The 14,935-nt window shown below is 50.3% G+C and overlaps 9 protein-coding genes across 9 annotated transcripts; 4 read left to right on the plus strand and 5 right to left on the minus strand.

Moving 5' to 3' along the window:
• Positions 1–195: 195 nt before the first annotated feature.
• Positions 196–1,511, minus strand: An03g00910 (uncharacterized protein; the record flags this gene model as incomplete). Its single annotated transcript, XM_001389956.1, has 2 exons — positions 196–1,284; positions 1,338–1,511. The coding sequence occupies 2 exons, from the start codon at positions 1,509–1,511 to the stop codon at positions 196–198; spliced, it is 1,263 nt and encodes a 420-aa protein (XP_001389993.1).
• Positions 1,512–2,313: 802 nt separating this feature from the next.
• Positions 2,314–3,623, plus strand: An03g00920 (uncharacterized protein; the record flags this gene model as incomplete). Its single annotated transcript, XM_001389957.1, has 2 exons — positions 2,314–2,344; positions 2,398–3,623. 2 exons carry the CDS (start codon positions 2,314–2,316, stop codon positions 3,621–3,623), a joined length of 1,257 nt encoding a protein of 418 aa, XP_001389994.1.
• Positions 3,624–3,701: 78 nt separating this feature from the next.
• Positions 3,702–4,155, plus strand: An03g00930 (hypothetical protein; the record flags this gene model as incomplete). The annotated part of the gene is made up of 4 exons (XM_059746879.1): positions 3,702–3,720; positions 3,766–3,862; positions 3,939–4,026; positions 4,093–4,155. The coding sequence occupies 4 exons, from the start codon at positions 3,702–3,704 to the stop codon at positions 4,153–4,155; spliced, it is 267 nt and encodes an 88-aa protein (XP_059600189.1).
• Positions 4,156–4,842: 687 nt separating this feature from the next.
• On the minus strand, positions 4,843–6,336 carry xynA (endo-1,4-beta-xylanase A precursor xynA-Aspergillus niger [putative sequencing error]; the record flags this gene model as incomplete). The annotated part of the gene is made up of 10 exons (XM_059746880.1): positions 4,843–4,932; positions 4,993–5,058; positions 5,121–5,211; positions 5,264–5,309; positions 5,365–5,453; positions 5,507–5,652; positions 5,705–5,826; positions 5,888–5,936; positions 5,996–6,036; positions 6,093–6,336. 10 exons carry the CDS (start codon positions 6,334–6,336, stop codon positions 4,843–4,845), a joined length of 984 nt encoding a protein of 327 aa, XP_059600190.1.
• Positions 6,337–6,825: 489 nt separating this feature from the next.
• On the minus strand, positions 6,826–7,092 carry An03g00950 (hypothetical protein; the record flags this gene model as incomplete). The annotated part of the gene is made up of 2 exons (XM_059746881.1): positions 6,826–6,955; positions 6,989–7,092. 2 exons carry the CDS (start codon positions 7,090–7,092, stop codon positions 6,826–6,828), a joined length of 234 nt encoding a protein of 77 aa, XP_059600191.1.
• A 588-nt stretch (positions 7,093–7,680) lies between these two features.
• Positions 7,681–8,679, plus strand: axhA (1,4-beta-D-arabinoxylan arabinofuranohydrolase axhA-Aspergillus niger; the record flags this gene model as incomplete). Its single annotated transcript, XM_001389961.3, has 1 exon — positions 7,681–8,679. One exon carries the CDS (start codon positions 7,681–7,683, stop codon positions 8,677–8,679), a length of 999 nt encoding a protein of 332 aa, XP_001389998.1.
• A 411-nt stretch (positions 8,680–9,090) lies between these two features.
• On the plus strand, positions 9,091–11,415 carry An03g00970 (uncharacterized protein; the record flags this gene model as incomplete). Its single annotated transcript, XM_059746882.1, has 2 exons — positions 9,091–9,528; positions 9,568–11,415. 2 exons carry the CDS (start codon positions 9,091–9,093, stop codon positions 11,413–11,415), a joined length of 2,286 nt encoding a protein of 761 aa, XP_059600192.1.
• Positions 11,416–12,154: 739 nt separating this feature from the next.
• On the minus strand, positions 12,155–12,982 carry An03g00980 (uncharacterized protein; the record flags this gene model as incomplete). The annotated part of the gene is made up of 1 exon (XM_001389963.3): positions 12,155–12,982. The coding sequence occupies one exon, from the start codon at positions 12,980–12,982 to the stop codon at positions 12,155–12,157; it is 828 nt and encodes a 275-aa protein (XP_001390000.1).
• Positions 12,983–13,114: 132 nt separating this feature from the next.
• Positions 13,115–14,743, minus strand: An03g00990 (hypothetical protein; the record flags this gene model as incomplete). Its single annotated transcript, XM_059746883.1, has 6 exons — positions 13,115–13,186; positions 13,260–13,409; positions 13,710–13,953; positions 14,220–14,417; positions 14,510–14,639; positions 14,719–14,743. The coding sequence occupies 6 exons, from the start codon at positions 14,741–14,743 to the stop codon at positions 13,115–13,117; spliced, it is 819 nt and encodes a 272-aa protein (XP_059600193.1).
• Positions 14,744–14,935: the final 192 nt, after the last annotated feature.

Genomic DNA, 14,935 nt, shown 5'->3' on the forward strand with positions numbered 1-14,935 from the left:
ACTGGTAGCTTCATTCCAGGTAACTGCAGCCTGGAGTGTAAACGAGCATAATCTTGATCCTGTCATTTGATGCTAGCAATCCTGTAAACCGAGTTGAAGCCAGTATATGTAAAAGTGCTAATATGTATCGAGGAAAATGAAGGCCTCTTGTCTATAGTCTATCAATTTATCCGAAAATATAACGATCGCAACTGTCTATTCAAAAATGGAAGCCTTCATCGAGTTAGGCTGGATGTACTCCGAAGCATTTCGGAAACTGGTGAACCCCCAACGGATCTGCGCCGCCATAGCAATCTCAACATCCAGATCCTTCGCAAAGTGCCACGCAAGTCCTGTATCCCGCTGGAAAGCACGCCCAACCAATATAACATCCAAGTTGCTTTCTGTCAGGATCTGCTCGGCCAGGTTGCCATTGTTGATCATGCCCACAGCAGCGACGAGCAACTTGTCGCCCACAGCCTTCTTCACATCAGCTGCAAATGGAACCTGGAACGCAGGACCCGATTTGATCTTTTGCCCAGAGGCGATGCCACCACTGCTGATGTCGATCAAATCCACCATGCCTTGTGCAGCGAGTGCTCCCGCCAATTTCACTGTGTCCACGCCCTTCCAGCCTGGCTCGTCGGTGGGAACCCAGTCGGTAGCGGAAACACGGAGGAACACAGGGATGTGGGGGCCCACTGTCTCGCGGCTAAGTTGAGCGATTTCGAGCACTAATCGAATGCGGTTCTCAAAGCTCCCGCCGTACTCATCAGTACGTTGGTTCGAAGACGGGCTCAAGAAGGAAGAAAGAAGATAACCGTGGGCAGCGTGGATCTCGATAAAATCAGCACCAGCAGCCAAGGCGCGCTTTGTTGCGGCCACCCACGCCTCCTTCAGCTGGTCGATCTCCTCCCTCGTCATAGCCTTCGGCGTAATGCCATCGTTGGAAAAGGAGATGGCGCTGGGAGCCTTGACATTGTCCACCCAGCCGCCCACTGCGTTGGTCGCGACACCACCACCCAACCAAGGAGGAAGAGTCGAAGCCTTGCGTCCAGCATGGCCCAGCTGAACTCCGATCTTCTGTCCTTGACTGTGGGCGAACTCGATGACTTGTCTGATGGGTTCAATTTGGGAGTCCTTCCAGAGACCAACGCAGCCAGGAGTGATGCGCCCCTCAGGCGCAACGCCAGTGGCTTCAATGATCATCATGCCGGGGCCGCGCTGGGCGATACCACCATAGTGGGCGATATGCCATGGGGTCATATGTCCATCATCGGCACTATATTGGCACATTGGGGCCAGCTGTCGGAGCTGTTAGTATCAAGGATTACACTTGGATGGCTGAAAGTACTCACGCCCAGGCGATTCTGGAAAGTCTGGCCCCTGATCGTCAAAGGCTGGAAGAGGTTAGGGATAGGCCGTCCGCTCGTTTGAGGGTTGCGTGCTGTGCCGGCCGGAGGGAATTGCGCTGGGGTGTAGAAGGACACTCCTTCGGCAGGCTTGACAGTGATATCGGGCCACTGAGTCATGATTTCACTCGTTGGAACAGGATATGAGATTCTATTGTATAGATGATGCAATGTGATGGTCTCCCCAGTTTGCTCTGCTACATGACGCCCATCTTATAACCTTGACAAGCTCATACTCGAACTTTCCACATCCCCTCGAACTGTATACATGATTTGTAAGTTCGGAAGCAATTGAAGATTACTAATGCGGCGCGAAAAGTTCAAGCCTAGCTCATGTTGGGCGCGAAGGGCGCACCAAATCCCGGCTTCTCGGTTCCACAGAAGCATTAAACTTAATCGGTCGGGATCCAAGCTTGCCCCAGCTCGGGCTTTGCCGCTGAAGAGTTGTGGGCCGTTATAAATCTTCTCTTGCCGTTATGCGCAGTTCTGCGCATTTCTTGCGATATACGCGGGGCTCACCAGTATACCCAGCTGGACTGGTCAAGCAAAGTACGGTAGCTTCAATGGTGGAACTGGGAATAACAAACGTAGCCACCATAGTTTAATCCCGCGCCCTGTTGAGTGAAAATGTAATATCTGGGACGATGAGATCACTTCACAGTCAGAGCCTCTCCAGACCCCGCTTGCGGTACGTCATAGAGAAGGTGCGCAATGAAGCTTCAATATGTCCAGCGCATGTGTAGAAAGTATATAGTCTGTTGGAGCACATATCTCTTCACCGCCGGCTACTGGACACGATATATAGTTCTTGGTCTAGCCGTTAGCACGTCGACATAGTTCACGAAAGTTGTCGCAAAATACCTTTGTCGCCTTCACGACCTACTTACTACATCGTATATCCAAACACTATCAATATCTCAACATGCCCTCAGCAATTGTTACTGGAGCTACCGGTAACATACCCCATTTCATTAACCACAGGGAAATACTAACTGAGGCGGTTCAGGCATCACCGGTAGCGCGATTGTCCATCATCTTTGCAAAGACTCCAGCTACGACAAGATCCTCTCCCTTTCCAGAAAAAATCCCGGCTACGACAGTCCCAAGATTCAGCATGCCACTCTAGACCTACAAAGCTCAGTTGAAGAAATGGCAAAGGAACTGCAGAGCATCGAGGCCGAATACGTATTCTTCTGCGCCTACCTGGCACGCGACGATCCCGCCGAAGCCACTCGCGTCAATGCCGTGATGCTCAGCAATTTTATTCAGGCTCTCGAGAAAACCGGAGCCATCAAGCGCCTCAAACGCTTCGTCCTGACCGCCGGGTTCAAGCATTACGGAGTGCATCTGGGGCATTGCAAACAGCCCCTACAAGAAGATGACCTGTTACTGGAAAAGAACACCAGTGGGATCTCATGGCCTCCAATCTTCTACTATGAGCAGGAGCGAATCCTCTCCGAAGCCGCAGGTAGGGGAGGCTGGGAATGGGTGGTCACCCTACCGGAGGATGTGCTAGGCTACGCGCGTGGTAACTTCATGAACGAAGCCACTGCACTGGGGCTCTACTGCGCTGTCAGCAAAGTTCTGCCAGGTTCCCAACTACCCTATCCCGGGTGCAAGGCAAATTACTTTGCATTCAATTGTTGGACATCGGCAAATCTGCACGCCAAGTTCTGTCTATGGGCTGCGACAGCGCCCAGAGCAGGAAATAACGTTTTCAATGTGATGAATGGGGATACAGAGAGCTTTCAGAATCTGTGGCCTCGGCTGGCAGAGAGATTTGGCTGCAGGATCCCCAATCCTATGTTTCCCGGCGGGGGTGTGCCTGACTCTGCTGGGTTCGGGCCTTACGAGGCCACGACAGTGAGCATGCCAAATCCGCATCCGCTGAAGGTGTACGAAGATGTTATCGGGGTTCAAGCCGAAGGGACACCTACGTTATTCTTGCAGGTTGATCCGGAAAAATGGGCGAAAAGAAACGATGTTAATGAGGCCTGGAGCAAATTGAGAAATAAATATCAGCTTGACCAGAAGGCGTGGGAGCATGCGACTTGGGACTTTTTGACTTTTGTCCTGGGACGGGATTGGAGCTGTGTAGGTACTATGAGTAAGGCTCGCAAGTTAGGGTGGACGGGCTATGCTGACACCTGGGATGAATTGGTGGAGACCTTTGAAGTCCTTGAGCAGGAGGGTGTTCTTCCAGCTGCGGATAGACTGAAGCGTGATTTTTGAGGCGTGTAACGAGTATCAGTAATCTACTTTGATTGGTAGCTATCTTCCTTCTACTAAGACGCGCTCATATGTTCCGAGATGGACGAAAGCCACACTGGTTGAATAAACCCTTATCAACGATCCGATAGTACACCGCCAGCAGGTGATGCTTTCGGTGTCTTGGGCTCGTCGATTGGCATCGGCTCAGGCAAGATAATTGTGTGGAGTATAGAGACATACATTGTGAAGGTGGAAGGACGGTATCTAGTCACTTACTATGCCCACATTACTAAACATTAAGACAGATTATGGAGTACAGATGGACTATTCTAAAAGGCTAGAACAGAAAGAGTCACTGAAACCCGTCGATGGGGTATCTGTCCCTCACTACCAAGATGGCAGAGAGACTACCTCCGTTGATCCTGTTGGAAGAATAGCTGGTCATTAATCTGTGCTATATCACATAGACAATAGAGGAAGCTATAGACAGGGTGAGGCCCTTGATACATTTAAGGCTAAAGTGGATAAATGGAAGGATACCACGGCTACCTAGGCGAGGATGTCTTATTCCTCCAGCTGGTTCTTGGTTGACCCTTCAAAAAATCCATTTCAACGATCACGGACTGTTGACCCCCAATGCTGCAGTGGGGACCCATTGTACTTTTCTCGGTAGTTGTTCGCACCTTGAATTGCCGTGGTTACATGCACTAAATGTTGCAGGATGCTAAGCGAGGACCTTAATGAACCACTAGTCCGATGTTCAGCCAATGCCAAGTTGGTTATTAATAAAGCCAAACAGACTAGCCAGCCCGCTCTATTTCTCCAACCGCGTGCCGCAAGGACCTTAAATGGCTATTATAATTATGGGGCGGGGTATCTGAGACATGTACTTCATTTCAAGAGTGCTTGTGCTTCACATCGGCGCATCAGGGTCTAGACTAACAAAGTAAAGTACTAATGCTACGGCCCCACCTGTGGGGTGCAATGGCATAGAGTACTCCACTGGGATTAAGGACAAGTAGAGCTACACTAGAGGTGGATGCTTCAGTTTTACTGAATGTGCGCACACTTGGAAATGAAACGATTGTAATGGCCAAAAGTGGAAGAAGTACAGGAAAAAAAAATACAACCCTTTGCTATGGGCAGATATGGCAGAGTCAAAGTTGCAGCAGGCAACAGAGCGTCCCCTACCTCATAAGGCTATGCCTTCCCGGAAATCCGATCGGAGTGGTTGCCGGATCTAGAGAGCATTTGCGATAGCAGTGTATGCAGGCTTCGGGTTGTAGTTGCTGTCGAACAGCAGAGGAGTGGAGCTGGAGCGCCAGGAATCCTGATTGAAATTAGCTCATGTTTTAAGGCAAGACATCATCCGGACTGCAGGGGTAATTACCGGGTCAGCAACTCCCCAAACGGTGATACCGATACACTTGGGCTGGTTCAGGCAGGCTTCGACGACCTGTAGATTTGGAGAATTGGTATCAGTTAATCACACTATGTACTTGGCTTGTCGCGACTTACCTCCACGTAGTCGGTCGAGCTGGCGCCAGCGATGTCAAGCTCGGTGACAGCAATCTCCTTGGTGCCGGCACCTGCGAGAGCATTGAGAGCTGTAAGGGACTATCAGCTATCGTCAACCAGAATAAAGGGGAGGGGGTACTTATCCAGAAATTCCAGCACCTCCACCAGCGCTCAAGTGGGTTTGGGAACCTTTTGAAGAAAGATAGAAATAATAGCCGGGAACATCTGATCACAAGGGGCTTACCGATTCCATCGATAGGGATGCCAGCTGCGATCCACTTCTTGACATGGCTAACCATGCCGGTCAATTTAGGGTAGGAGGCGGAATCCAGGCTTTTCAAATTTAGTATCCAATTGGTAACAGGAGAGAGGCAAATATGACTTACTTGTAATCATTGATGTAGAGCTTTGCATTGGGATCTGCAGCCCGAGCAGTCTCGAAGGCGATCCGCACGTAGTCCTCGCCGATGACCTTGTAAAAGACGCTGTCGCGTAGGGAGCCGTCTTCGTTGAAGATTTCATTGACAACATCCTTAAGACGATTAATAATAACACTTTTGAGAAGTTGATGGGTGACAGCCTACCCAGGCATAAATCTTGCCCTTATAGTGTTGCATCACTGTGGTGATGTGATTCTTCATGACTTCGATCAGTGTATTCTTGTCCGTGATGGATTGGACCCAGGAGGGGAGCTGCGAGTGCCACACTGGTTGAGTTTAGCTTCACTGTCTTGGTATGCTTCCCACGCTAGTACGTCAAAAACTCACCGAGAGTATGTCCGCGGATCAGCTTGTTGTTAGACTGGGCAAAGTTGACCTAAGTTATGTAAGCCTCGAGCACGACTATAGTGAAGGGTTGAGAAGTGCTGTACGTACCAGGTAGTCCGATCCTGAGAAAGAGAACTGTCCACGGCTGGCTATACTTCTGATTTAGTCTGAGTCGCAATGATAATGATGAGGGGATTGTACTTACGTTCAGTAGCATCCCACTTCATGCTGTTCTCTGGAGTCAACGCGCCAAAATCGGCCTTGATAATGGCCGGAGTCTTCGAGTTCTTGGTCAAGGTGTACTGATCACCAATGTTTCCAAGATATTTCTTCCCGTGAGCCTTGAATTTGGTATCAATACTCACTGAAGCCTGACGGGGTTCAATGGGCTCAGAAAGTACCTGGCTAGCGAAAAGCATCGCCAGTGCAGCTACCTTGATCTGAACCATGTTGGGCAAGAAACGATATACCTTCTTGGAAGAGTCGAAAGAGGATGATGGTGGACTAAAAGAATCACGATAGATTTTTACAAAGAGAGAGAGGGATTGAAGTATTTATATACCATGAGACTCAACATTTCTAGGCAAAGAGGATGTGAAACTGGAACACTCCAAGCCGCGGAACCAAACATCCCGCTCCAGAATGCGTCGATAGGATAGGATTGACTCCATCTGCCTCATCTAGCTCTCTACCGAATTTCCCAGAATGGGAGGATGATACATGGACCCTGATTAGCCTGAACGGATGATCAAGGGCGTTTAGGCAGGCTATCCGGCGCTCTTGACATGTTCGGTTAGAGTAGGCTATATTCTCAGCCGACACGCCGAGAAGCAATCGTATGTTAATTTCAGGAGTGGAGCACTTGTTGCACGGTCGTCCAAATGACCTGCCAATGTTCGTCCATCAGGGTCCAGGGCCTGCCTCGGTTCCACAAATACTTAGCCCTGTAAGAATAGCAGTCGGGTACAGCCGATGATTCGTTCCTTAATCGATGCTGCAGGGAGCCTGCGGATGATCTGATGGGATTCTGCAGGAATTCTCTGGGGTATGCCAAAAAAGTATACCGACCTGTAAAAGTCCAACCAGTTCGAAATTACTAACAATATGTTTTTGATCAGGATATCTTTGGCATCTATGGTGAGAGCCATATCATCATCTCTTCTTCCGGCAGCTGTCAACTGCCTGCCGAAAGTACTGGAAGCCATTGTGTTTTAAGGTGAAACAAGATCAGGGCGGCTATGTGTCAGGGTAGAACCAGTTTGCTTAGCGCCATCAGGGTCCACGTCTAGACTTTCGATGCCCGGAGTTATTCGCCTTCCCACAGCAGTCATTTCCCCGAATCTAAACCGATGGACGGATATTGTGGTGTAATGATAGAACAACACGGTGTAGTGTAGTTTTAAGTGCCGTGCTAGACACGGCAACGTTCCGGTGGGCGATTGTTTCTGGCTAATGTACTCCGTAGTTTAGGCAACAGGCCGATCATCTTCCCCCATAGGAAAGGACCCTGAATAGTGCGTCAAAAAGAGCTTGAGCAAAGGAGGACTGCACTTTCCAAGCCGAAGTGGGGGGGGGATAACCAAGCAGCCCACTTTTATCCGAAACCTTTCAGGTGTCATCTAATTTGGATAAATCCGGATTGTTCTTCGGCATATGTGGATGTCACCATGAGCCATAAATACAAATATCTGGACAAGCTGTTGCCCTTTGTTCAAGTTATTCGTTCTCTGTGGACCACGATCCCAACCATTGATCTCTTTTGTTTGTTCCTCAGCGGATAAAGTCATACGAAAATGAAATTCCTCAAAGCCAAGGGTAGCTTGCTGTCGTCTGGCATATACCTCATTGCATTGGCCCCCTTTGTCAACGCAAAATGCGCTCTTCCGTCGACATATAGTTGGACTTCGACCGATGCTCTCGCCACCCCAAAGTCCGGATGGACTGCACTCAAGGACTTCACCGATGTCGTCTCTAACGGCAAACATATTGTCTATGCGTCCACTACCGACACACAGGGAAATTACGGCTCCATGGGCTTTGGCGCCTTTTCGGACTGGTCGGACATGGCATCCGCTAGTCAAACGGCCACAAGCTTCAGCGCCGTAGCTCCAACCTTGTTCTACTTCCAGCCAAAGAGTATCTGGGTTCTGGCCTACCAATGGGGCTCCAGCACTTTCACCTACCGCACCTCTCAAGATCCCACCAATGTCAACGGCTGGTCATCCGAGCAAGCTCTTTTCACGGGCAAAATCAGCGGCTCAAGTACCGGTGCCATTGATCAGACTGTGATTGGTGATGATACGAATATGTATCTTTTCTTTGCCGGCGACAATGGCAAGATCTACCGATCCAGCATGTCTATCAATGACTTCCCCGGAAGCTTCGGCAGCCAGTACGAGGAGATCCTCAGCGGCGCGACCAACGATTTGTTCGAGGCGGTCCAAGTGTACACCGTCGACGGCGGCGAGGGTGACAGCAAGTACCTCATGATCGTCGAGGCGATCGGTTCCACCGGACATCGTTATTTCCGCTCCTTCACGGCCAGCAGTCTCGGCGGAGAGTGGACAGCCCAGGCGGCAAGTGAAGATCAACCCTTCGCGGGCAAAGCCAACAGTGGCGCCACCTGGACCGACGACATCAGTCATGGTGACTTGGTTCGCAACAACCCTGATCAAACCATGACGGTCGATCCTTGCAACCTCCAGCTTCTCTACCAGGGCCATGACCCCAACAGCAATAGTGACTACAACCTCTTGCCCTGGAAGCCAGGAGTTCTTACCTTGAAGCAGTGAAAGGCTTATCATTTGGTTGCAGACCGGGGTTTTCTTCCCCTTCCTTGAGTAGTATTGTTGGTGGAAGACAGCGGGATGGGGAGTGAATACTATCTTGGGCTCAATTGAGGTGGAATCCTGTCAGACTGTGTACATAGGCTACATGCGAATGATTTGGTTTATTCACAAATAGTATTAACAGATAGTGTAGTATACACCTCTGTATTCACAAGGGTGATTAGGCCCCTGTCTACTAGTAGAAGGATTGTGGGCCTCGGAGGGAATGACTGGCACGTGATTGGATCACATCCATTCATCGGCCAGTCGCGTTCCACCCGCCGAACCAAGTCCTCCCCAAGAAACCAAAACAACCACCCCATAACATTGGCCGGATGATGGCTACTACTATCCTGACCACAACAACAGGTCGCAATGTCCTCTCAAGAGTTACAGGAGCTACGAGAGTTACGTCAGCGTCTTGAAGAGGAGCGCCTGTTGCGGGAGCGGGCGGAACGAATTCAGTTGGAAGAACAGAGGCGCCGTGAGCAAGCCGAGCGGGCACAGAATCAAGCGGAGCTGCAACTGCGGCTCCAGACCCAACAAACCACGCTTCCCGAATTCCTCGACGCCTGCCATGTGCATCTATTCCTTGGGCTGAGCATCCAGCAAGATAAAGACTCCTCTACCAAGGGAGATCCAGCAAATGCCGACCGTAAACTTCGCCCGGAGAAGATTCGGGAGTGGACCAGCTTTCCAGCCGAGCAGGCATTGGTATGGGAGGACCTGATGGATGCTGAATTCGTGACGGAGCGTCACTTCACACCTTTGGTGGTTTTAAAGGAGTACGGAAAGGAGACCCGGCAAAGAATGGTAAGCTCAGAGTTGGATTTGGGCTACTTTGAACGACAGACCATGGAGTCGCGCGTCTCCTCAGTCGTCGAACAGCTGCATGCAGATCCTCAACTCCGGCAAACCTTCTGCTTGAATGGAAAAATTACTTTCGAAAACCATGGCAATACTTTGACGGATGATTCAAATCTTGCTGCGGACATGGACTCCCTTACCATAACTCAGAATAATCCCCGTCGCTCTCAGCGTTTGGCAGCAAAATCAAGCAGCGCTGGTCAGTCAGCGGAGCAGGGGATGGGAGTCCAGCGAGCTGCACAGGTACGCAGTCCTCGGCCTCGAGCAGACCAATTCTGTGTCTATAACAATGGACCAGATGAAAAGATTCCAGCCTTCATTGTTGAATACAAGGCGCCTCACAAAGTCTCTTTAGCTCATATCAAGGCCGGCCTCCAAGAAATGAACCTTGATGAAGTCCTTCGCTTCCAGGAGAAAGAACCACCCGAAGATATCTGCCGTCGCACTATAGCGGCAGTCATTACGCAAGCATTCTCCTATATGATCCAGGGCGGGCTAGAGTACGGTTATGTGTGCACCGGCGAAGCATTCATATTCCTCCGTGTGCCTCCGGAAGACCCTGAAACCGTATACTACTACCTATCAGTGCCGGAGGAGGATGTTGGACCGACTACGGGATGGGTGGACGAGTCAAGTGGCGAGAATCGACTACATTTGACCGCAATAGGCCAGGTATTGGCATTCACTCTCCGCGCTTTGCGAGTGCCGGTACGAGATGCCACTTGGAAAAGCTGGGCAACGAGCAGACTGAAGACATGGGAGATGGTTTACGATGTTCTTCTAGGTGAGATCGAGGAGAAGGATATCCCTTCATCTGAATTCAAGCCGCCTACGCGAAGCCGGAAGGAGTACTGTCGTGTATCTCCAGTAAAGACCAGGTCTAGGTCTGCGGCCATTGCGTCCTGTAATCCATCGCGAGACTCGGCATCGGCTAGCTCAGATGACAGCGGAGATGGTTACGACCCCGACACACCGAGTCGACAACCTCAAGAGTCCCGCATACTTCGCCCGCCACCTTCCTCCGCACCAGGGAGACAGGGGCCACAAGGTTCACGCTCGCAAGGCTCATCACGGCAGTATTGCACACAGGAGTGCCTTCAGGGCCTCGTTAAAGGCGGAGATCTAGATCTGAAGTGCCCTAACGTGTCCGACCATGGTGTTGATCGGCATCGACTTAACCGGAAAACCTTGATCCGGAAATTGGACAAGCAGCTCTCCAATGACAAGCTGCATCCTGATTCAAAGTTAGGATGCGAATCCTTGCACGTGCACGGGACGCGTGGCGCACTTTTCAAGATCACTCTCCACTCCCACGGCTATACATTTGTCGGCAAAGGAGTGCCCGTGGAGTTTGTACAACGCGCAAGACACGAGGAGCTTGTATATTCACGTCTTACTCCAATCCAAGGAACGTCGGTACCCATCTTTCTTGGTGGCCTGCCACTTCGTCGTCCGTTCTCTTACGACGGTATTGCCGAAATGGTCCACCTGATGTGCATGGGCTATGCTGGAAAGACCCTCGTCCGACAGCGCGGTCTTGATCCTGACCAGATGCTGCAACAAGCAGCCAACTCGCTGCAAGCTGTTCATGCGTTGGGTGTGCTACATAGTGACCCGATTCCCGGAAACATAGTCTGGGATGAGCGAAACGGCCGCGTGATGTTCATTGACTTTGAGCGCTCAATAATCCAAAATAAACGACGCCTGCCACTGGGCGTCATATCGCCTAACAAAAACAGCAAGCAAGCCCCTCAGTCCTTCGACATTAAGTGGAAACCGAATATGGACTGTTTTGAGCGAGAGCAAAGACGCATGATCAATGGGTTGAGATAGGTCTTTTTGTGAAGCTCATCAGCTACTATTGGGGTTATGAGACGGAGGGCACCATTGAAAATTGTTACGATGTTACGACTTAACTTTGACGACAGAACTCTACATACCCCCCATCAGTTTGGCGTTTGGCTTTCTCTTCTTCTTCTACTTTCCTCTTAATATTCTTCATGTCCCTCCAAACATAAGTAATAATAGGCAATCTATTTTGGAGGCATTCTTAATTATCATTAGGAAAGGACTAATCAGAATCAATGATGCATCGCGTCAATCAATCTGTCCGTGGAACTCACCGAAACTTTTGCAGTCACACGTCTATTGCTTCGCCTAGTACCCACGAATGTAGATGGACCGATAGTAGTCATTGTTCCAAGAATATACATTGTAATATCGCTCGAATTGAGAGCAGATACTGGTATACAACCTTGAATAGATATAACTGCAGTAGTAGTAAGACAGCGAACTGGACATTACTAGCGGGACGTTATATTATTGCATAAGCCGTGGGGTATAATGATACCTATTCCAGAAGAGCTAACAATAACGTGCGAGTCTGCATCTAAGAACAATCTAGCCTTGTACATCCATCAATTATCACTCCCACCGGTCCACTATACAAAACCGCACCTGCGATGCAGCCAAAACAGGAAGGGGAGAAACAGATAGCCCCAAAACCAAAACTCCGACCATGCAATTCTAACCCGAAACATCGCTAACAATAACAGACAGCCACACCGACCGCTCAAACAGCCTCCCAATCCATTGCATCGACAATGAAATCCCAGTCTGCATCCGACTCTCCATGCAATGCAACATCCATCTTGACCGCCCCATCACACGCAACCACATGCTCCTGCGCAATTAAATACGCATCATCGAACCCCTGGAAAATATCCGAGAGGATCTTCTCGATATCATAGCTCGCCAGAGGCATAGCCTTCCCCTTCCGTCTCGCAGCCCACTTATCCTCCCTCTCCAGTTCTTCCTTGGTCAGATCTGCTGTCTTCCAACGATTCCGCAACTCCTTCGCCCGCTGCAATTGTTCATGGACCTCGCCCTGTCCCAGCACAGCATGCAGGGGACTGTTCTCATCCTGCAGCGCTTCCAACACATTTGCATGGTATCGGTGCGTCGAGAGCGGAGCGGAGTCGTACGCGGCGAGATGATTGCGCGCGAAAGCAGAAGACACAGAGATACCGAAGACGCTGAGGAGGTGAACAATTGCGCGCTCGAGGAGGGAGTAGTACTCGTGGAAATCGAGCTTGAACATGATCTCGGCGTGGGAGACGTCGAAGTCGCTGGTGGCAGGGTCGAGAGTGGCGAGGCGGTAGCCGTAGGCTAGGTAGGGCAGTTTCCATTTTAATCGCTCGACGATTTTCATGAAGCGGGAGAGATGGTTGGAGGGGGAGGGGCGCGGGGAGGATTGACGAGAGGGTCGCTGGACGGGGGATGGTGTGCGTTTGGTGCTGGTTGTTGGGGGGAGTTTTGGCCGGGCTGTGGAGGGAGCGGCGGCTTGGGCTTGAAGCTCGCTTGGGCTGGGAGCCCAGCGAGACTTTAGCAGGTCGCTCATGACAGAGGTGGATATTGCATTGCTGGATTGCGACTGACGAGAGGAGGTCAAGTTGCGAGGGAATTGGTTCGAGTTGGAGGTTCAGCTGGAATCAGCTGATCGACCGATAGTCAGTTAGCGATAAGGAGTGTCTTAGTAAGCTGGTCCAATCGGGGTGTGGATATCACTCGATTCTTTCTTGCAGGATGCAGGGATCCGCTCGTCCTGCAGGAACAGTAAAGTCATGTCGAGTACTCTGTAAATTTAGAGATAGGAGGGAGATTTATATAAGTTGTACCAGGTTATTGAGCAACGATAAAGTGAATCCAGTCTTCGGTAGTTGCAGTGGGCAGAGATAGTGACCTGATGTGAATGCCTCAGTGCGCACCTTCAAAGTTCTGTACCTATGGAATAGGGTTTGGGGTTCGCAGAAGTTGCGGGTTCTTCGCTGAAGATATGGTGAATCGCATGTTTTCTGTCTTCTTGGTGAGAACCTATTTGCAAAGTACTAAGGACATTCCCGGTCAATGGAAGAGGATTGATGACAATAGCCGTAACTCCAAAGCCACAAGGGGGGATATCAACGGGCGCGAACCAAGCATACTATGGAGTAAGTAATATAAAGTAAGCTTGTGGCAATTTAGTAGTGATAATAAGCATAAGCAGGCAGATTTTCCGCTTCCCAGACGGCTTCTAGATACATAATAGAATATGGGTCCTCGGAAATGAATCCCACGTGGCTGCATACCACAGTACTCTGAGTGTGCGTTCCCACAGAGGAATAACGAGGGATAGCCTTGAAAAGACAGTGTTCTAGACTTCTCCCGGTGAGAATGAGTTTGGAAGATCTGAATGCAGCTGTAAGTGCATTGCGCCACGGGGAATTTTCGACATGACAGGCCGACATTAGTTTAACGCACCCCCTAACTGATTTTGCTCGTGCACCGTTCAGGGGTGTCACGAAATAAATTGCAAGTCCTTCTAGTATAGTCCTAGTGGCAAGGAAGTGCAGCTAAGCTGACCATACCGACTTCCGCGGGACACATTTATATTAACGGGACACTCCGCGCAGTTATTTTTGGTTGATCGACACAGATTTAATATGACCTAGTTCGGTATGAGATGGGCGGAGATTAGGAAAATTCAATCATAAAGCCAAGGAGAGTGTTTGGTAGATGCTGCTAATTTGCACGATAGAACTCTGATAGCGAGATATTTGGGGGTAATAGTTTGATGTTGTTTCTGATAGATCAACGACCGCGTCACTCCAACCACTGGGATGCTGAATGATGGGACAAAGCGGCAGCTGCTGCAGATCCTCAGGCAGCCAGCGAGGCTCTCCACGTGGAAATTAATCTGTTCTGGGTTAGCGCAAAGATTTGGACTGACACTAAGCCTGGATAAGCAAGCGGTGTCGGAAATCACATCAATTCCAAACAACGAGCCGCTTGGCGCGCTAACTTGAGCTTAAAATGATATTATTTCCCCATTTTTTGGCACGCACAACGCCTCTCAGTGCCCTAAATCCAGGGATTGCAACGTCTGTACGGAACAGGACCGAGGTCCGGCACTTTTTCTTGGAAGTTCTTGGAAGGCGGTCCACGTGCCTTCTTTGAGTTCGCCCACAACCCATGAATAAGTCTCCGTTTCATCACCAAAGTCACTTGCACGTTAGTGCCTGCACTACAGCCAAGCGAGATGGCGCCGAGAACTCAAGACGAGTCAGGACATCTCGCCTTCGTAGCTTCGAACCCAACATCCAGTTGAGATGGGAGTCCCCATCGCTATCCCTCCAAGACTCTAAGCGACATGGAGTCAAGCTGGGCGCGGGAGACGCACAGGGTCATCGCCTGCTCCGAGTCAGGAAAGCGGCATTCCAAATGCCCACTCGCCAGGTGATTGGAGGGAGTAGTGGGCATCGGTAGATGATTCCCAACTGGCGTCTCAGATCCGGCTTCAAGTGGACCGGGTTGT

The sequence above is a fragment of the Aspergillus niger genome (genome assembly GCF_000002855.4).
Source record: "Aspergillus niger supercontig An03".
NCBI classification, from domain to species: Eukaryota; Fungi; Ascomycota; class Eurotiomycetes; order Eurotiales; family Aspergillaceae; genus Aspergillus; species Aspergillus niger.